This window comes from Miniopterus natalensis, chromosome 19 (assembly GCF_054644295.1).
Source record: "Miniopterus natalensis isolate mMinNat1 chromosome 19, mMinNat1.hap1, whole genome shotgun sequence".
Lineage (NCBI taxonomy): Eukaryota > Metazoa > Chordata > Mammalia > Chiroptera > Miniopteridae > Miniopterus > Miniopterus natalensis.
In genome coordinates, this window is record NC_142099.1 from 1,419,487 (window position 1) to 1,440,392 (window position 20,906).

The following is a 20,906-nucleotide window of genomic DNA, read 5'->3' on the forward strand; positions in this document are numbered from 1 at the left end:
AGACTTTTACGGGTAAAATTCTAGAGGATTCACCAACCTCCGTGTTACTCATGGAATGAAAATTACTCGTAGGCAGTCGCTGTCACTGGAGGGGGCAGTCACGGGGCTCGGCGCAGAGGCCCTGGTGCACACCCAGGAACGTGCGGGCGGGTGAAGGGCAGGCAAGGGCTCAGCGCACTGCTCACCGGTTGTAATTGAGAGGAAAATGGCAGAGTTTGGAGGAATCATGTCCAAGTTTCCTCCATCATCTTAGGAGAATCAAACAGGAGGCCGAGGCTGCAGAGCCCGTGGATCTCTAGTCCTTCAGCCTTTGAGACACCGGGACGGACGTCGGGGCAGGCGGGCGGGGCCTTCCTGCTCATCGAGCTTGGTGGCCTCAGCAGCGTCCGCCCAAAAGCATGCGACCGGATCCAGGACACAGGACAAGGCAGAAGGTGGGGACAGGCCATGGGGTGGCTTTCTGTTGAAAACTAAGGGACCGTATGACTTCACTTAGATGTGGAGTCCATGAGACAAAACAAGCCAACCGGCAAAACATAAACTCACAGATGCAGAGACTGAACGGATGGTCCCCAGGGGGAGGGGGAGGGGTGTGGGTATAAATGAAAGGAGAGGAGAGGCACGAACGGCCGGTTATGAGGTAAATAAGCCCCAGGGGTGTACAGTCCAGCACCCGGAATGCAGTCGATAGCATCGCGATGACCGCGGGCGGTGTCAGGCGGGTCTAGTCTTACCGGCGTGATCACCGCGTAAGGAATGGAACTTTGCGCCCACCGTGTGGCACACCTGAGACGATGACACTGTGTGTCAGCTATAATTTAAACAGTAAGTAAATTAAAATAAAATGAAATAAAACTAGTGCGCCGCTCCCAGCACGGCCAGGGTGACGTCAGTCAAGGCAACGGGAGGTGTATTCAGGGGAGACCTGCCTTAGTCTCGTAGCTCTTATCAGGCCGAGATTCTCTTCTGCACGAACAGGAGGCCCCGTCGCCTTCATTCCCGGTCACTGACGGCGCCGCACCCGGGGAGGAAGCGGGGCCCTCGGAAGCCGGCGCGCTGCGGGGTCGCTTTGACTGTGTCTCGCCGGGGGAGGGGAACGCTGCCTGTGGCAACCCCGATCCACGTCGGGGCTCCGCCTGGAAACCTAGGAAGGAAGTTCCCAGCTCTGCCGGGCTCCCGTGTGGCCGTGTTGTGCTGTGGTTTCCCGGGGTACCCCCCAGTCTGCTCCATCGCACTATGAGTCCCTCGGGTGGGAGGCCAGGTAGCAAAGCATGGCATTCAAAATTGTACTACGGGGAAAGAATGGTCTTTTCAGAATGGAGTTGGACCCCTGCCTTAAACCATCTAAAAAGTTAACTCAAAATGTAAACATCAAAAACCTACATGTAAAGCTAGAAAGGTAAAAATTTCAGAAGAAAACGTGTACATTTGGTGACTTGGCTTAGGCAATCATCTCTTAGCTATTACATCAAAATATAAGCAACGGAATAAAAAGTAGAATATTGGATATCGTCAGAATTGAAAACCTCTGGGCTTCAAAGGACACTGAAGAAAGTGAAAAGGAGCCTGTAGACAGGAAACATTCTTGCTGATCCCAGTAAATACACAGACTGTGTGAGACCGTCTACGACGCAGAGGGAGGCAAACAGTCCCACTAAAACCGAGCAGAGGGCAGAACAGCCTGGTCTCCAAAGGAGGTGTCGCGATACCTGACACGCACGTGGAAAGATCTTAGCACCACGGCCGTGGGGAACCTCGATCACGACCCTTCCCCCAGGAGAGGCTCTTTTAAAACAGAACATGAGCCTTTTTGAGCTTCCTGCCTAAGGACATGAATTGCATGGAAAGGTTCTTATCTCCCACTCAGATTCTTACCAAGAAAAATACGCAGACTCAACCTTTTTAGTCACGTTAGATGCCGACAGGCCTGTGTGTTCATGCACGCTCGCGTGTGCTCGCGTGTGCTCGCGTGTGCGTGTGCATCTGTATTCAGGGTGTCCCAAAAATGTATACACACTTTAACAGCTGGTCCTATGACATTCTGAAAGTGAAATGTATTTCCATAAACACGGCCTTTTTAATTATTCAAGGTGTGTATACATTTCTGGGGACATCCTGCATATATATATAATTCCTAGATTCCGCGAGGAAGGAAACCACCGAAGGCCAGGGGAGGTAAATAAGCTTCTTGCTGTTAACAGGCAGGAAGATCTTCTTCTCCATAGAAACACATAGAAGGAAATTGCTGGTGGGAGAGGAGGTCTTGACCTGCATGTTGACTGAGGCAGATCTTTGGAACCTGCCCGGAGTCTATCGCCGTGATTTCATCAGTCGTGGTGAAATAAAGGCAGAGACAGAGAGGCAGCAGCGAGCAGGCGGGGCTTGCTGTCTGCAGAACAGGTTGTGGAAAAACACTGCGCATTCTGTAAACCAGCAGCTGCACAGACGCACCAGCCGATGGGCTCGCTCTCTAGGCCAGTTACAGCCCCAAAGTAACTTGGCTCCTTTATGAGCCAGCAGTTTATGGGGCATCTTAGAAGAACAGTAAATATGGATACAATGAAATATATTGTGTAGGTTATGCAGTGAAACCGATCCAGAGCTTAGAAACACTCTAGGCCAGGTAATGACAGGCTCACACCGGCAAAGGGACTGTCAGATGTGCTTATTTCCAACCCGAATGGGACCACTCAATTTAAAGATGGCACCTGTAATTTCAAAACTTTAAGCATATGATCTGTATTCATTACTAAAAGAGGCACCATATTAATGAATATTACATATTAATTAACAAAAGAGTGAGCTAGACGACACGAACCTCCCAGGATCATTAACGATCTGGTCCAAATTTTTGCCATAGGCAGGAGAATTCCCTCTTGCTAAGGGGAGGTCAGCCTTTGGTTTTAGTTAGGCCTTCAACTGATTGGTCGAGGCCCACCCACATTGTGGAGGGCAATCTGCTTTACTCCAAGTCTACCAACTTAAATGGGAATCTCATCCACAACCTCCCTCAGAAAAACATCTAGAATAATGCTTGGGCAAGTACCTGGGAACTGCGGCCCAGCCAAGCTGACACAGAAAACACTGAGTACAGATTTGTAGACACAGGAAACACTCACTAACCGGCCTCCTCGGTCTGGTGCTATGTCTTCATTCATGAGCCTGTGAGTGCTAGGGCCTGGGGCCTGTGGTCACGCTGGGTGGCTTGGTTTTCCTTCCCCCTCTAGTCTGAGTCTCTCTAAAGTTCACTTATGTTTCCTACAGACAACACGGATAAGAAAGCCATCTTAGTGTAAAGGAGAAAGTAGACACGCAGAACGAAACGTGTGTGAGGGCAAAGCACTGTGAAATCACGATGGCGGCCTAACCGAAGCCCTGGTCACCCGCAGCTCCCCAGAGAGGTTCCGGAGCAGAGCTGAAGCCCCGGTCCCCGCTTTCTCAGAGGAGGGTGCCAAGTCAGAGACCACTTTCTCTTTAGTGTCCACGAGGGAATTTCTGCCTGGCAGGCAGCGTGCTGCAGAGGACTTGGGACACATATGCCCGGACGTCTTTTCATAAAATTCCCAAAGGACAATGAACCCCCAGAGTCAAACTCATTCAAAAGGTAAGATGCCCCCATGGTGGCAAAAGCGAGTCCTCAGTGTCCCACCACTTCGAAACAGCAATGGTCAATGGCACGGATGTTTCCTAGGGTGAAGGTGGCACCGTGGATGGTAGGCTACCATCCCCTCGAATCTCGGGGCCTCCCCAAGGAGCCTGGCCGGTACCCACAGGAGACACATTTTGGCCGAATTAGAACTGAACCCAATAGGGAAACCCGGGTCAGAGGGACAGGAGGTGGGACATTTCCACAGCGACAGGATCACTGCCCCCCTTAGATTTCCACCAGCACCACACACGTCTGGATGGGACGAACCGTGGGGTTCACCCGGAACTGCTCCACCTCAGGGTCTAAACGCTCCACATGTGGCCGTATTTGCAAAGGAGGCAGCGAAAGACCGACAAGTGCGTTAAAATGCTTTATGAAATTTTATTTGATATTATTCAGTCATATAGATTCTGTGCTAAATGTTCATTTCTAAAAAAGTGCATCATCAAACATTTTATTTTTCTAGGCCTCGCATTTGTCACAGAAATATGCCACGTGTGGTTACGTAAAGATTGACTACTTATGAGTTCCTATGAAAAGAGGCTACAAATAAAGAGATATATGAATTATAGGGTGTCATTTGCTGATTATGAAAATAGAGAAATGCAAAAATATTGTTTGGCAATTGCAGAAAAATATATTGCTTTTTTATTCCATGGCTTCTGAAATGTAACGTAGACACGAGAATGGAGGGCAGCGGACCTGTCTCGCCCGTTGGACACATATTGCCAGCGCCGGGTTTTTCAGTCTCGAGCAGCCAAGCCCAGGCTGCCTCACCGGGTGTAGCTCAGGCGGCAGTTGCCCTAGTGCAGGGTATTATTAAAATCGGGCGGAGCAGATCTGTGCCCCGTGAGCGCGGCTTTCACCAGGGGGCCATCCTAACGCCGCGTTTTGTTAGGAGCGTAGTTTAAGTTTTAAAGAAGGGTGTCATGTTGGTTCACTGGAGGGGTCTGGACACGTCTCAGGCCCGAGTGGCGGGTGGCAGACTGACAGGAATGGTTAAAATACTCTCACGTCTAGTATCCAGCCCCCAAAGGAAGCTATTTTAGCAAAGGGGCCTTTACAATGTTGTACAAACCCCCTTTGGATATTTTTTTTCCTCCAGACACAGTAAAACAATTATTTGACTTTCTTCTTCTGTGCTTTCTGTAGCTAATTATGTTTGCTTAGAAACAGGGTTAAAATTAAGTGTAATTTTTAATTATAAAATGTTTCCTTGGAAACATTTTCTTATATGTTAAATTGTGCTTTGGTCTGAAATACTTAATTTCGTTTACAATTAGAAATCAAAGCCAGAGCACAGCATCGGGCAATTTGGAAACTGTTGCATTAATTGCCACAAAACATTAATACTTTGCACAATGAACAGCTGATGGTGAACATCCAATTAACGGCCACACAGCTATTTAACAACTCTCCTCGGAGAATTATTTTATGTTATGACCATTAATTGAGTGGTCCCTGGTAGCAGGCTTTTTCTTATAATTTTGAAATTTACTTAGAGACTAGATTTTTATCAAGACATTATGTATCTGTTTTCATTTTGAAAGAGCTGAGTCAAATGATCACGAGAAAGATCAGCATTTGTGGGTGACCTTGAAGGTCACAGGTGGTTTCACAAATCACCTTAGCACACGGGGTTCACGGTTAAGGGCACGCCCCTCTTCGGTTCATACGGGGTGGTCCTGGCGACCATCCGGATGCAGTCGATTATGGGGCAGACGCTGAGACACAGGGTGCAGCCGGTGCAGCCATCCGTCACACTGGGCAGGTGCGTCTCGGGGTGAAACTGGATGGCCTGAAACGGAAAGGACAGCGGGGCCGTCACAGCCCACCGAGGTCAAGGACGTCCCGGTCCTCTCTTCCTCTGCAGTGAGCTGGACGTGGGGACAACTGCGCCCAGCGCTGGGGCAGCTACAGCACCAGTTGAACTGGCAGAGAGGAGGGGGAAAGGGCAGAAAAGAAATGCTTTTCCGTTGGAATCAGAACGGTTAACATTGCCTGGGAGAGTTCTTCCTGCGCTGTGCAGTGACCTGGTTTCCCTCCGTCCCTTGTCTGAGCCGGGCTCGGGCCCCTCTGCAGCCCGACCTGGACGGGAGGGGTGCCCGCTGCCCGAGGAGGTGAAGCACTTGTCTGGACTCCGAACGCCAGGCGCAGGTTTTCGGGTGGAGTCCTTACCTGGTAGCCGGAGTCGTTGCAGGTCATGTAGCACTTGCCGCAGTTGATGCACATCTCCTCGTCGATCGTGGCCACCACCTGCTCCACGGTGCTCAGGTCGCCGAAGGCCCCCAGGTGCTGCAGCGTCTTCCCAATGACGTCCTGAAAGACAAGCACTGAATTACGGCGCCCGCTATGAAATGTCACCCCCTAATCGCCGATATTGGCCCAGACACCCCCGTTTTCATGTGACGCCGCATTAAGCAACTCAGGGGCTTCGATGGCTGTGGCTGCTCATGGGGAGACCCCCACAACGGTAGCTTAAATACTTCTGTCTTCTGAAAGGTGGGCCACGCACAGGGTGTCCCAGAAACGCAGGCACACTCAGAATAACTTAAACCCCAATGGGTTAAACCTGAGAAGAAAGAAACAGCAGTTGAGCTGTCAGCTGTAAAGTGTGTGTACATTTTGGGGGGACACCTTGTATATACTTCGCTTGGAAACTCCAGACCCGATTAGCTGCATTCAATAGGTTCTCCGCTAGGTCATCTGAACTGTGGACAGAGGTGGTGGCTTAGCTGTTTAAAATTCTGGGCCTTGAAGGATCCAAAATGAATAAAACAACAACGAAGGGGGACACACGCCTACTAGAATATCAGCTCGCGAGGAGTGAAGGGGGTAACGCATGGGCGCCACGCGTTCACGGCACAGCGTTTGGAGTCTCGGTTTTCATCCGCACGCCCGCCTGTCGGGTCTTGAAGACTTTATTTAAAAATTCTAGTTTATGGTAATCGATCAGGCCCCTCTCGTAGATAAGACGCTCCTTCACTTTCTGAGGGCGAGGAAGCTCTTCACTCACCGCGGGCGGCTCGCGGGCGGTGCCCGTCGCTTTGCGCCCCACGTCGGCTAAAAGCTTAATATGTGAGGCACAGATGTTTCACCAACAATGAGAAACATTTTGTTTCATAAAACAAAACGGGAGAATGCAACAACGTTTGTCAAATTAGTACACTGTCAAGATTTTCCGCCTTTGTGTCTAACTTATAACAAGAGGCTCTTTTGTTGCAATTCAAGGTCCCCGCTCCAGGAGGCCTGGCTCTGGCTCTAAGCATCTTCCTCGGTTCTCTTCGGTATTTTATTTTCGGCTCCTGTTTCAATGACCTTGGCTGCCCTTTCTTTTACTTTTGCCCCCATTTCTGCTCTCTGGAAGGTCAAAGGATGACAAATTATTTTGGGAACGAATATCAAAGAAAATAAATCATCATTCTATGTGGCTGGAAATGTGGACATTGTTGAAAACCCAGCGCTTCCAGGTAGTGCCGCAGCTTACAGATGCCCCGGGTCGTCCACGTGCTGACTTTGGAGTTCCCGAGGGGCAGGTGTGACCTGTAAAGCACATAAGGCTAGTTGAGGCCCCCTGGACACACCTGTGGGGTTAGGGAACCTACGCTCATTACTGCCACCTGCTACAGCCCGTCAGCAATCACAAGTTGAAAATACTCCAATCGCCTATTAGGCTTCAACTCTCAGACATGTTTCTCCCGTTTTAGCTCTAAGGACATTCTCTGTGGGGAGGCTAGAAAAATAAACACTGAACAGTTCTCTCCGGTTGTAAGATCCCATCTGTTCTAAGTGGTGGGTGTACTTTCTCTCTCTCTCTCTATTTTACTTTTAATAGACAAAATAAATTTCCATTTTACCTAATATTTTCTCCAAATTCACATAACTTCAGCTTCGACATGAGGCATTTTTAAATCTTGACAGTCTTTGAGGTCTTCATTGGTAGCTTATGATCTGTATTTCCTCATATGACCAGTGAATACTGAGTTATCTAAAAGTTTAACCCCTTTTAGATGGCTGAATGAATGGTTGAGCGATGACCAACCAGCCCATGAACCAAGAGGTCACCTGTTGGATTCCAGCTCAGGGCACATGCTCGGACTGCGGGCTCGATCCCCAGTCGGGCATGTGCAGGAGGCAGTCGATCGATGTTTTTCCCTCACTGATACTTATATCTCTCAATTTCTCTCCCTTCCTCTCTCTCTAAAATCAATAAAAACATTTAAAAAAAAATCAAGAAAACCAGATTATTTCATTATTGCCTGTGGGGTCTATCCTTTCTATGAATTCCTACTGAACAAAGAGTGAGGTTCCCAGTGTGACGCCCCCACCTGGTTGGTCCAGGGGCTGTGTGTTGGGTTTAAGGCCCGTGGCGGCGGGTTACCCCACATAAGTATGCGCACGATGCTTTCAAACACACTAACTTACTTGAAACACTACCTTCCTTTATTTTCCTCCTGTGAGAGGCGGTGAAGGGTGGTTGGTGCTTAAGAGCCCGAGTTCTGGAGCCAGACTTTGGAATAACATCTCTGATTCTCTGCTTTGAAACAGCTGTGTGATCTTGGGCGCATTATTTAACCTCTCTGTTTGTCCATGACTTAATCAGTAAAACAGGGAAAAACACAGGTACCTGCTACTGATAAGGTTATCGTGAGGATTCAATGAGTTAATTCACAGGCGTGGAAACAGTGCCTGAGACCTCATAAGGACTCCATAAATATTAGCTTTTATTATTAATTCTCTGCTTAATTAACACTAATTTATTAAACTCCATGCTAAATATCACATCTCTGGGAAGCTTCCCACAGTTAGCCGAGGCAGAACTAATCCCTTCCACTCCTCCGTGTTCCCTGAGCATTTTGTACATATTTGATTGAACTGTAAATAGTTTTAACATGTGTCTTCCTCCCTCGTTACACCACAAGCTCCATAAGGATAGATTTTTTTTCTTTTTAAAATTCATGCTGTATGCCTAGGTCCAGCACCATGCCGGGGCTGCAGCAAGCGCATACTAAATAAATAGGAGTTGGTGCCATGTCTCTGCCGAGATGGGGGCCCCCCCGAGCCGTGGACCACGCCCGTCTGTCTCTGGACACAGAGCCCATGCTTAGTGCACTGCTGGCCTCACAGCCAACACTCAGTAAATACTCACTGGTTGATGACATCGAAACGGCCTACTCCTGAGGCATTTGAGAGGAAAATGAATAAAAAAGGAGAGATCTATTGAGTGTGGCTGGCTTAGAAACAACATGGTCACACTCACAACCGGGGGAGACACAGTAGGTTAGAAACTCGAATGCGTGAAACACTTGCTGGGACAAGAGGGGCTCAGTTAGCTTGGTGGGAGCGGGGGCCATGGCGCCCCCTGCTGGCCTGGAGGACAAAGCAGCGTGGAGCTGAAACTACTGGACAGAGGAATCTGCAGAGGCCAGCCGGGTGCAGGGAGGAAACAGCTCAAATAAACACGTGGGTGGAGGGAAAACAGGAGCCTGGAGACAGATAACCCAGTTTCCAGGAGGAAGGGGGGGAAGGAAAGTGGTATGTCAAGAACAGAGGAAACTCCGCAGGGAAAACACAAAAGCAGTGCCGAAGCAGCGAAGGAAAGGACACCCATGCCCAGAGAACATTCTAGAATAAACCAGGAGCTCAGGGAGCCACATCTGAGTCACGTGCACAGAGAAAACGACTGTTAACGAGAACGTGCTGTAAACCAGTGGGGTCTGGACTAACGGGTGAAGGGGCTGGGGACCCGCATGCGAATGACAGTAGCCACGGCTCCTCCCACTGGAATAGAGCTAGGGGGTGTATAATCCTTCCCCACACACCATTTTATTTAAAACCATGGGGTTGGGGCCTTTTGACGTTACCCGGTATCTCTTCCCCTCCTGCATCAGATTCGAATGAACTTGGGGGGAGGGGAGGAGGCCTCTGAGCTCCAGCGGGGGCTGCGTGAGGAGCTGTTAAGGCCGCTGCAGACCGAGGAGGGCAGGAGAGGAGGAGCCCGAGGGGCGAAAACCAGAGACCGGGGGCCAACTCATGAGTGGGACGGGTAAGAGGAAGGGGTCCGGGCTGATGTCAGGTCCCTGGCTTAGGAAAGAGGGTGGCTCAGGTGCTGCTCACGGAGACACAGGACTTGGGGGCTCGAAGGAGTGACAAGGGGCTTAGTTTGGGTCCGAGGGCCCCTGTGCCCTGTTGGACGATCCAGACGGAGGGGATACATTCTAACAGTAAGTAAACTCTTACGCTACATCGTATGTTTAAACAGTAAAACAGGCATGTTGTTACATGGCTTCATTTTTACCTTGATGGTGGGAATAGGCTTTTTGGGGATAAACAGCTGTCTCTTGAGGGGCAGACAGGCTTCATTTCCTCCTTTCAGTTTAAGCTTGTTCTCGGCTATGATTTTCTTGCGTTGCTCAAGGTAAGGTCCAAAACTTGGCAGTTTCTGTAAGGAAAACACACAAATGGGAAAGCGTGTGAGCTCATCAAGGAGAAAGGTGTGAGGACATATCATAAATATCATCCACACGCAACTGTGCGCTTGCGATTGTTGCGTGTGGACTGTGACGTGGTCCCCATTCCCGGATCACGGGCTGCCAGGTCCCAGATTCTGTTAATTATTAGAAAGAACACAAGGGCACCGTACTCTTACCAAACACGTATGCCTTAGATACAGAACCGTTCATTAAAATACATTTCTAAATGGAGTAGAGCTCGCGGTGGTGAACCAAATCCACCCACTTCAAACAATCGCTATTAATTGGACCGTTTGTTTGGTCTGCACAGACGGAAGGTGAGACCCGTCGATGTTTTCCTCCCTGCTCATCAGGTTTCTAGCACAACACAGACGCGGCCACGGCCCCTGACAAACTCTCCTGTCAATACCCCAGGTGCTGTGCCCAAGCTCTAACCTGGGGCTCGATTTCACGGTGCTCAAATCCTTACGACATCTCTTTCAAGATGGCAACGGACGTTGATCGCAATTTACTGGAATCGCTGAACACGAAATGGTAACGATATTGATTTCTCTGTACAGAAAGTAAATTTTATTTTGCATGAAGGGGGCCAAACAGACAGGAAAAAGCAGAGGCGACGTCTGAGTGTGTAAAGCAAACCCATCCGGACGCAGAACCGTACCACCGGGCTCTAAATCTCAAGGCTGCTCCTCTGTACTTCACAAAGTGCATTTAGAGATACCTGGTGTCACGGAAAAACATAAGTGTTTCGGGTTAACGGGAGAATGCCCTCGGACGGTTCGTCACGGCCCAGCGATTTCCGCGCTCTGCCCCCTCCCGGGGCGCTTTCCCTTCCTTTCCAGACGCACGGCTGGGGCTGCGACCCCCCGACCCCCAGGCTCCCCGCCCGCCGGCTCTCCGTCCTAGGACCGCGTGGCTCCCTCTCTCCCCGGCTCCTGCAGGACAGAGGCCTTTATGCAGCTCAGCGACTTCCACCGGTGTGTGCAAGAATTTTTAAAACGTGCAACACCTGACTATTTAGTCAGGGGCACTGACCTCTCTTCCCTGAGATGGTCCAATAAAAAAGTGCACCAGCCAGCACAAGAGTAGCCGTCCAGTGTGAGTCCCTGTCTTGAGCCATAAAAACACAGTCACACAATAGAGCTGCATCTTGCTGGTCACGTCACATACTAAGGTCGCATCTAATTGGTTAATTCTTGGTACCAGAAATCCTTACACAAGTATAGGCACCTAATTTTTTAAAAAGTCACTTTGAAGTAAAAAGCGTAGGTAATTACTATTATTATTTTTTTGTAAATCAATTGAAATCATACATTTTTTGTCAGATCAGCAAATATATATTTTGGATGTGCTGCAGCGTTTTAGTAATTGGTTTATGTGCCATCAGATGGAAAAGGTAGAAAATCGCTGACCTAGCTGATAGAGGCTTGGAAAACTACGGCTCTCCAAGGTCGTCCTGCTCCCTGACCCAGCCTGTGCGCCGGTGAAAAAAATCACACGTATTTCAGGACACTGGCCTCCACCTGCCGGAGGGCCCGGGCCCGAGGAAAGCGTGTTCTCTGGCCGTCTCAGGGAGGGGAGACCGAGCTTAAAGCAGGCTCCAGGGAGGCCAAAGTGCACCTTACTCCCAATCTCCTATTCTCGAGGGTGATCACGGACGTTAGGTGTTGACACACAGCACCTTTGTTCTGCTCCCAGGAGGCCCCTCATGCGCAAGGTCCAGGGGAACCTGCCCCGACTCCCTGACTGGGTCTCGCCTCACTCGGCACCATCTAATCCCACTGAGAGCTCCGTACGTTACTCATAGGAAGTCGTTCCTGGAACGTCCTGATTCATCCCCTTTTAAGCACAGACCAGAGGAGACCCCCCCATAATAATAATTATTAATATAATTATAATAATATAATTAGTTACATTATTAAATATATTATTAATAATAATATTAAAAAATAATAATTGAAAATCCTTGGTGCGGAATAGACGACCACCTCAGTAAACATCCACCAGCTGGCATTTCCTGTAACTCTCTGCAGTGGTCGACCACATTTGCCGTATTTAAATGATGCAGCCTCGCCATGGCTAATGGTGCTGATTCTAAAATGTGCTGTTTTTTAATAATTAGTCCTAAGGAGAGGTGCCTGATTTAATGAAGACTCCTATAGGATTTGCTTTGTGGGTTGGATAGAAGAGTCAATGGAAAAGAAGAAAAACTGTTGCCAAATTTTTCTTTAAATTAAAAGCACGCCCCCACAAAATGTGAGGGACACCCTCCCAAGCTCCTGGCCTTCATCTCCAATGACCCGGGGCCCACGTGTGCGTGGTTCTCACTGTTGTATGGAGGTGCCGAGGCCAAGGTAGCTTCCAACACTTCAAGGCTGCCAGAGGCATTTTGTTTTCTGCGTTAATAAAAAAGTTAAATGCTTTTTTTAAAAAAGAAAAATTACAGCCCTGGCTGGTGTGGCTCGGTTGGGCGTCAGCCTGTGCACCAGGCGGTCACCAGCTCAGTTCCCGGTCAGGGCGCGCGCCCCGGTTTCGAGCTTGATCCCCAATAGGGGGCATGCAGGAGGCAGCCAAGCAATGTTTCTCTCTGTCTCTCTCTCTCCTCCCTTCTGCTCTAAAAATCAATAAAAATATTTTTAAAAATTATATTGTACGTATTAAAATGTCTCCAGGATATATGAGTACTGAGCACTTTTAAAAGTTACGTTTTCCAAAAAATAGAAAAGATCAGTTCTCCCCTGCACCAAAGGATCACCTATCCGCCGACTCCCTTCAGGCACGTGTTTGTGGCCCGATCCTGCCGAAGAAACAAACCCAAGCCAGAGAAAACTAGGAGACGGCGCAGATGGACGCGTGCTGGCCGCCGAGCGCGCCGAGCTGGCTAATCAGGCGCTCGGCTCCCCTCTGCCCGAGCGCAGAGCGAATCGATTTCCTGTCGCAGGAAGCGCGGCAGCCGCCCGCCGGCCAGCAGCAGGCGCGATCCCTTCATTCGTTACTTTCCGACAGGAAACGTTGTATCCCGAGGTAACACCAGCGAGAGGTTTGGCGCCATGCGGTATATTTTAAACAAAGAAAAGAGTTCCTTAGAATTATCAAAAGCTACTTTGTAACTGATGTGCGGAGCGGGGCTCAGAGGTGGTGTGACTTTTGTTTCCACAGTTGCTCTGGGGACTCATCGCTGATGAATTTGTTCTCACCAGAAGAGCTAAATCCCGCTCATTTAGAGAGAACGGTACCTCGCGCTAAAACGGTCTCTGTCCAGGTATAAAGAGCTTTACGGTGCCAACAGAGAAGTGACAACCTAATGAATCAACAATGATACCTTAAGCCAGCAAAGCTTTAAGGTAAAGAAGTCTATCTGGATTATAATTTATTCACGGATCAATCCAAAGGTAATTGAGCGTATTACTAAGTAGAAAAGAGTTCTTGTCTTGAGTAGAAGCAGGAAATGATATTTTCCAGCTTAAATGGCATGATTTCTATGGGAATGGCAGTGAGCTGGCTAATAGCAGTGGCGTATAGCACAGAAAAAAGGGTTCAACACTATTTTCGTTATCTGATTGGTGACAATAATGGCAGGGAAAGTAATTACTTTGGTATCCAAATGGTAATAAGTTAAAAGAGAAAAGGATTTCAGGTTTATACTGAATGCAATGCATATAATTAATTACATATATCTACAAATACCCTGAATGCAATATATATGTGTGTGTATATATAGAACTCAGTATAATCTGAAACCCATGTACGTGGATATGGGTGTGTTTGTGTCAGTGTGTGCGACAGACTGAGAATAGTTAGAAGTAGAGAATGTTTCCCTGCCCGGCTGTGTGGCTCAGCTGGCTGGGCGTCACCCCGCACACCAGAAGGCTGCCAGTTCGATTCCTGGTCAGGGCACAGGCCTGGGCTGTGGGCTCCATCCCTGGTAGGGGGTGTGGGTGAGGCAGTCAATTGATATTTCTCTCTCTCTCTCCCTTCCTCTCTAAAAATCAATAAAAAAATAAAATGTTTCTCAACTAAGAAATGACTTTTTCTTTTTTTTAAACAAAAAGACGTGTTCACATATGATTTAATTACATTACTTATCTTTTGCCATTTATTCAACAAATACAATATCAAATGCCTACTCTGGGCCAGGAATGCTCTGTGTTCCATTAAAGGCTAAATAATATCCATACATTACATGCACAATATCACTGTTATTAATTTTATAAGTGCCTCTTGTTACTCATTCAGGGCTAGTGTCGGAGTGAGCTATGTCTCAAGGATACCTGGGTTTTGCAGTTACCTAAAGGCATGATATACATTTATCCTTGGAAAACTGATTTCAATCAAATGACCAACAACTAGAGACAAAAGTGAACAGAATATACCTTCTTAGGATTGGTCTTCAGTGAACTCGAGCAGGCGTTGGCACTGGCGTGCTTTTTGGGCATCTCAAATACAACGTGTCGGCCCACAGGCCGGGAGCTCAGTTCCCCGAGGCCGCTCCTAACATCCTAGTTCCACCCACTGTGCCCCCCGCCAGACGCGTTTGGGATCCCCAGACAGGACGTCGCTCGGTCCCGTCTGAATGCAGTTCCCTGCCTCCCCCGCACCCCTCGGCTGAGAGTAATCAGCTGCTATAGGCGACCCTGCTGTTTAGTTCAAAATCCATTTCACCACGGCTTAGGTTTCGAAACTCAGATTTTTCGCACGAGTAACTGGCGTGTAATGCTTAATCACTGAAACAGCAAGCATATTTGTCGTGATTTTATCAAATTTGGACAGTGAAAAACAGTAAGACAGAAAAGGACCATCAATGTGTTATGTTATCCTAATGCCATGGGGTGCCCAGGGGTGCAGACTGGGACCCTGGAGTTGACCAGTGAAATGTGTGAAATTAATGAAATATAACTATTAGTTTAACCTGATAAGTTTAAGCACACAACTTTCTGATTGAAACAACCTGATGTCTATACCAGCCAAAAGCGATAATAGCTCATGCTCCACAGTGAAGGCAGCCGACCGCCAGGTACTGATTTAGGAATCAAACCTGCACTGAAATCAGTTTTCCATTCATCAGCCGTGTGTCTGTGAGCCCATTAGTCACCACTCCGCTACTCACTTTCCTGATCAATTCATGGGAAGGACAGTGTTTGACTCGTGATGCCGGTTAAGCATTAAATGGAATAGTATCTGAGACGAGCGTGCCTGCCGATCTTCCCCGGAAACCTGAACTGAGGATGTTGCCTCACGCCCCACGCTCTGCGCTTCCGTCTTCCTCGCTCCGCAGGCTGAAGGGGAAAACGTTTCACACGCGGACTTCACTTAAAAAGTGCTGAACACAAACCATGCAAAACAGCTGCATTAGTTCAGTCCTGTTTACTCCGGGCCCGAGTTTAATGAGCTCACGTTCACGCAGGTGAAAGGCCAGAGTGGTGCAGGCGGAGTTAATGAAACAGCACCGAGCTGCTAAGAGGGTGATTAAAGCCAAATGTGGGTTTAATATGCTCGGCTCTCCAGACGCAGGGCCCCCCGGGGGCACCTTCCTGAGGGGAGGGAGCGCGGGGTTCTGGACGCAGTTAGGGGACGGGCGCCGAGGCTCTGGGCTCGCTCCGAGGCCTAAGGCCCGGCCGGCTCCCTCTGGGCGTCAGTTTTCTCATCTGTGCAGGGCGGGGGTTGGACCAGATCATCTACAAGGTTCTTCCCTGGGCCGCGTTCTGATTTCAAATTCAGTTAGGAACCCTCAGGGTTTATGCCCAGGTGGCATCACACAGTCCGTGGAAGAAACGCTGGATCGAGTAACAAATTACAGCTCTTTCCCCTCGTTGAACCACAGGACAGGCCGGCTCCAGGTGGGCTGCCAACTGTGGATGCTGCTGACAACGCCGATGAAACTCTCCAGGTCGGCTGGTTCGTGAGCTGTCTTAGGCTCCACGGGGAGAAGGTACAACCACGGATATCACAGCTATTTTATCTCCTCATTAAATAATGAAATATGTATAGCTAATTAATAAAAAATGAAAATAATTTTTTAAATGAAAGCTAACGCTACGACTAACACTACACTGTCATTATCTTTATGACATTTTTTATTTTGTTTTTAAAATTTATTTCAGAAAGTGGGGAAGGGGGGGAAAGAGAGAGAGAGAGAAACATCGATGTGAGAGAGATGTTTTCGGGCTGTCTCTGGAGCAGGAGATTAGCCCATATTTTCCATGCATTTTCCATACGACAGCCAACATTTTCCAGGAGGCCTTAGGGCCAAGCTCTGAGACTCAGCAGCAGGGCTCCAGCACCTTACAGGGTTGTGCTCAGAATTACACCATGTATAGAAATTACATGAAACACAGCCAGGTGTGCACACAGTCGGCGCTTAGTAAATGTCCATCCTTGTCAACAGCATCATCGTTACCGTGGAAATCCTGGCCTTGCGTTAGTTTTCTTTCTAGTAGAAACTCCCAGGTGCCTTAGCAGACTTTGCCATGTGCCTCCTACTGTGCCAGACCCCCGCCCTCCCCTCAGGAAGCCGCTTTTCCAGCGTATATAAGGGGTGTCGACGCACCGAGCGTGATTTAACGGGACGCAGGGTTGCCTGGCCCACGCTTCGACTGCATTCCTGGATAACGTGGGGACTGCTCACATAGTCCTATAATTTTATGCTCCACGTGTTTAAATCAGTAAAATTAAGAAAATGAAGATTGGCCCGGCCGGGCGTGGCTCAGCGGTTGAGCGTCGACCTAGGATCCAGGAGATGGGGGTTCGATTCCCGGGCAGGGCACAGGCCCGGGTTGCGGGCTCCTCGATCCCCAGCAGGGGCCTGCAGGGGGCAGCCGATCAATGACTCTCATCCTTGATGTTTCTCTCTCTCCCCCTTCCTTCCTCTCTGAAATCAATAAAAATACATTTAAAGAAAGAAAATGAAGATTGGACAGTTGAGAAGTGTAGACGCCAGAGTTGACAGGACAGGGCGGGGCCCCTGCGCAGCCTGAGTGGAGGCTGCCCTCCGGGGCGGGGAGCACGCGGGGCCCAGGCCCTGCGGCTTCGGGGACGCCCGGCGGCCTGTCATTTCACGGGTGACACCACCTCAGAAGAGACCGGCGCTCACCAGGGAGCCCCGGCCCGCCCGGCCCCGTGTGCGCGAGGGCCCGCTGTCCCCGCTGTCCCCGGATTATCCCATTCGTGCGGCCGGGGAGGGGCGCTCTCCCCACTCCAGCCAGAACACGAAACAGAAATTAAAACGTTGGCAGGCACTTTGTCTCCGGTTTGTCGGACAGGCAGGGAAAGGACGTCCCCTCGTTTATGCAGATGAGATGCTGTCAGCGCAGCGTCCGAGCAAAGCTGACAGCCTGTCTAGTCGTAAATCGCCGGCAGGGTGACAGCCACGGTCGCCGCCTGTGGTTCTCTCCCGTGACGGGGGTCAGCCGAGTTCCTGAGGAGTCGTGAGGCGCTCGGCAAGCCCAGCCGCCGCCCCTCGCGTCCGTGAACGCGGAGAGCAGCGCCGAGGGGACGGTCCCGCCCCTTACCCGCGGCCCTTTCCACGGGGGACTAGCGTGTCTCCTGCGTGTCTCGTCCCCTAAGCTCTCAGCCAGCGTCTCATCGGCCACCGCGGAGGCATCTCACTGTCCCCTGAGCAACGCTGAGTGAAAAGTATGTCCTCAACCCCAAGATCCTATTCGTGTGCATGAAAGTCCAAATCTTAGAGGCATGAAGAAAACCCCAAAAACTTATCATCGGAGAAAGGCAGGGAGGAGACAGTGTTCTCTCTCCAGCTTTGCCCCAGAAAACAGCAGATCTGTAGAAAGGACGGCAGAGAGGAGACGTCACTGGGCGTGTCCGGCTCGGGGTGAGTCCAGGTGTGACCGTTTCTGAGACGGGCGTCTGCTGGTCCCCGAATTCCGCTCGCCCCCCCACGTCTCCTCAGAGGCAGGCAAGGCCGACGCGTTTTGATTTTTAATTAGTAATTTTAGAGAGAGGAAGAGAGAGACAGAGAGAGACAGAGAGAGACACACACGGAGAAACATCAGTGATGAGAGTCATTGATCGGCTGCCCCCTGCACGCCCCCGGCTGGGGGTCGAGCCCGCAACCCGGGCACGTGCCCTGCCCGGGAGTTGAACTGATGACCTCTTGATGCCCAATGATGCTCAACCTCTGAGCCACACCAGCCGGGCCCCGGTTTATAATTCAAAGGCAAGGTGTTCACTCCTGAGGGGAGGGCCTCATGTAGACAGGCTCTCTCTGAGCTACAGCCGAAGGAGCCCTCACCGGTCACACTGTGGCCTGGGTCCCACGGCAGACGCGACGCCCGGGAGCCCCACTGGCCCTTCGTCAGGGTTTCTTGTCCACACACAGAACCAAGGCCGGGGACTGGCTTTGGGGTCCTCCCCTGCTCCGGTTTCCTCCAAATGGTCTCACATTTCATGTTCGAGGGAAAGGTCCTAAGGGCTGGAAGTGGCCACAGTAAGTTTTTCGATTTGTCCTCAAATGGATTTTGATTTTATTATTTAAAAAGTTCCAAAATAGCAGAATGGGCTGAGTGGGGATTCCTCCTTCCCAACCTCGAAGGGCACGGACAGGAAAGTCGTATTCAGGAGGATGGCAGGAAGCGTAAGACTCGCTGCGGTCCGCGCGGAGAGGGGCGGCCCCGGCTTAGCTCCAGGGCTGTTTGCGTGAATCACACGCACCTGCGCTCACAGTTGGCTCCCTGAGCACTGAGGCTGGAGACGATCTTTTCTGTACTTATGCATTTTGCTAATTTTCTACAGTGAGCACATATTACTTTTATAATCAGAAAAAGGTTATTAAAACAAATAGCGTTTTAAGAGGCACACTAATGGGAAATACAAAAACCTTAGTGGGAATAAAATTATAATTATTATTATGGCCAAAGTTGTTATCCTGTTGTTTTGTGTATTTTTTTAAATATTAGTCTCAAATCATAATGTAGAATGGTAGCTACGAAGCAGATCTAAGCTGTGGAAAATGCATATTAGAGACTGAACAGAGAAATATGATTAGCAGACTGGCCTCAGGCCTAATTCTAAAATATGGTTAAGGACATAGGAAATCAGAAATGTTCACCCACTTCAGCAAAGCATTGCATATACCGAGGTTATGCATTTTTATTTCTGAGCATATGACTAAGTTTTCACCCTATATGGGGTGTTGGCAAATTAATGAACCTCCAAAAATTAAACAGTAATGTGAACTTTCCAAGAATTAAAACTAATGCTAGCTTTTAGTAGAATGGGTTATTTTCCATTTATTTTTTTATATGTTTTTATTGGTTTCAGAGAGAGGGAGGGAAAAGGAGAGAGAGGTAGAAACACCGATTGGCTGCCTCCTGCACAGCCCCTCCTGGGGATCGAGCCCACGACCCAGGCATGGGCCCTGACCGGGGATCAAACCAGTGACCTCTGGGTGCACGGATGGTGCGCAACCAGCTGAGCCACACAGGACAGGCTATTTCCCATTTCTAGTTCTCAAAGAAGATATACCACAGATGCACATATGAAAATATTTACACACAAACATGCAGAAAACGTTGTGCCTACAAAGTTGAGCTGCCTAAAAACTGTAGCTTCCTGAATGTCCCTGAGCCTAAAAATGCTGCCTCTCCAGAAAGATCCTCGGTGGCGAGGGCCACCTGCTCTTCCGGCAGCGCGGCCGGCCACGGGGCAGCCACGGGGCAGCCACGGAGCCAAAGCCGCCCTCACACCACATCCCGGGGTCCCTGGGGGGCTGACACGGAGCAACACCTGGTTGGCCGCTGAGGTCTTTCGCGGGCCAGCCTTTTCACGCAAATAAAAAGCGAGCCTGGGAGGAGTTTCACTGGAAGAGTGAAGCCGATTTGTAAGAAACATGACACAAAAGTGACCTATAGATTAGAGGCCACGGCAGCACCTGCGCTGACACTGGGACAATGAGGGGTCGGTAGGGAGGCGGCAGGTCTGGGAACAACAGCCAGGGACAGAGGGCGAAGCTGAGGCTTTGTGAGCTTAGAGGCTTCAAAGCATTTAAAAATGCGTGTTCGTGTTTCACGGAGGCCTGCCGTGCGCACGTGTATACTACATATAAACTTATAACAATACAGGGTGTCCCAAAACTGTATACACGCTTTGAATAATTATTAATTCCAACGGGTTAAATCTGGAAGGAAATAAACATCAGTAGAGATATCAGCTGTCAAGGTGTGTATACGCTGTTTGGGGACACCCCGTATGTAAATACACGTGTGACATGTACACACACATGCGCCGAGAGACACCAGCTACGGAATTCATCCCACCTCTGATCTTAAAGAGATAAACGTAGAATAGTCTAGAAGAGTCACGTGCTTGCTTTTCAAAGGCCCCCGGCCAGAGGCTTTGCAGGCTGCTTGCCAGTCTTCCTAGGGCTCTGAATGGTTCAGAGGTTCTTCCTTATTTCAAAACCAAATTTTAAATCCTCATTACAGCCAACTCCATCTACCACCACCCTCGACGCACACAGACAACCACCACACGGCGTCGCCGAGTGAGCCTGCTCCCTGCCGGGGGGGACGTTTTGTAGAAATCGTCTGCTGTTTCCTCAAATCCCCACTGCTCTCATCTTACGTCGCATATTTTACCCCTTTAGTTAAAAAAGATCCCAGCTCTTCACCCTCTTTGCCGTCTTTGTATTTCTTTCTGGGGACTGACAGTAGGACTGTATTTCAGTCCGTGAAGAGTGTGAGGACTGTAGACGCCACTGGAAGGTCATTTTGTGGCTTTTATTGCCATTAATTGACTTCTTACTCCTGAACTGCACTAATTAGCCAAAT

At 49.5% G+C, this 20,906-nt stretch overlaps 1 protein-coding gene across 1 annotated transcript in view; it reads right to left on the minus strand.

The window, feature by feature from the left end:
• Positions 1 to 4,010: 4,010 nt before the first annotated feature.
• Positions 4,011 to 20,906, minus strand: part of DPYD (dihydropyrimidine dehydrogenase) — a 319,890-nt gene continuing 302,994 nt past the window's right edge. The window contains exons 21-23 of the mRNA XM_087827593.1: positions 9,948 to 10,091; positions 5,828 to 5,968; positions 4,011 to 5,447 (exon numbers count right to left, since the gene is read on the minus strand). Coding sequence (XP_087683719.1) covers positions 5,277 to 5,447; positions 5,828 to 5,968; positions 9,948 to 10,091 — 456 coding nt within the window. The 3' untranslated portion in view covers positions 4,011 to 5,276. The remainder of the gene's footprint in view (positions 5,448 to 5,827; positions 5,969 to 9,947; positions 10,092 to 20,906) is intronic.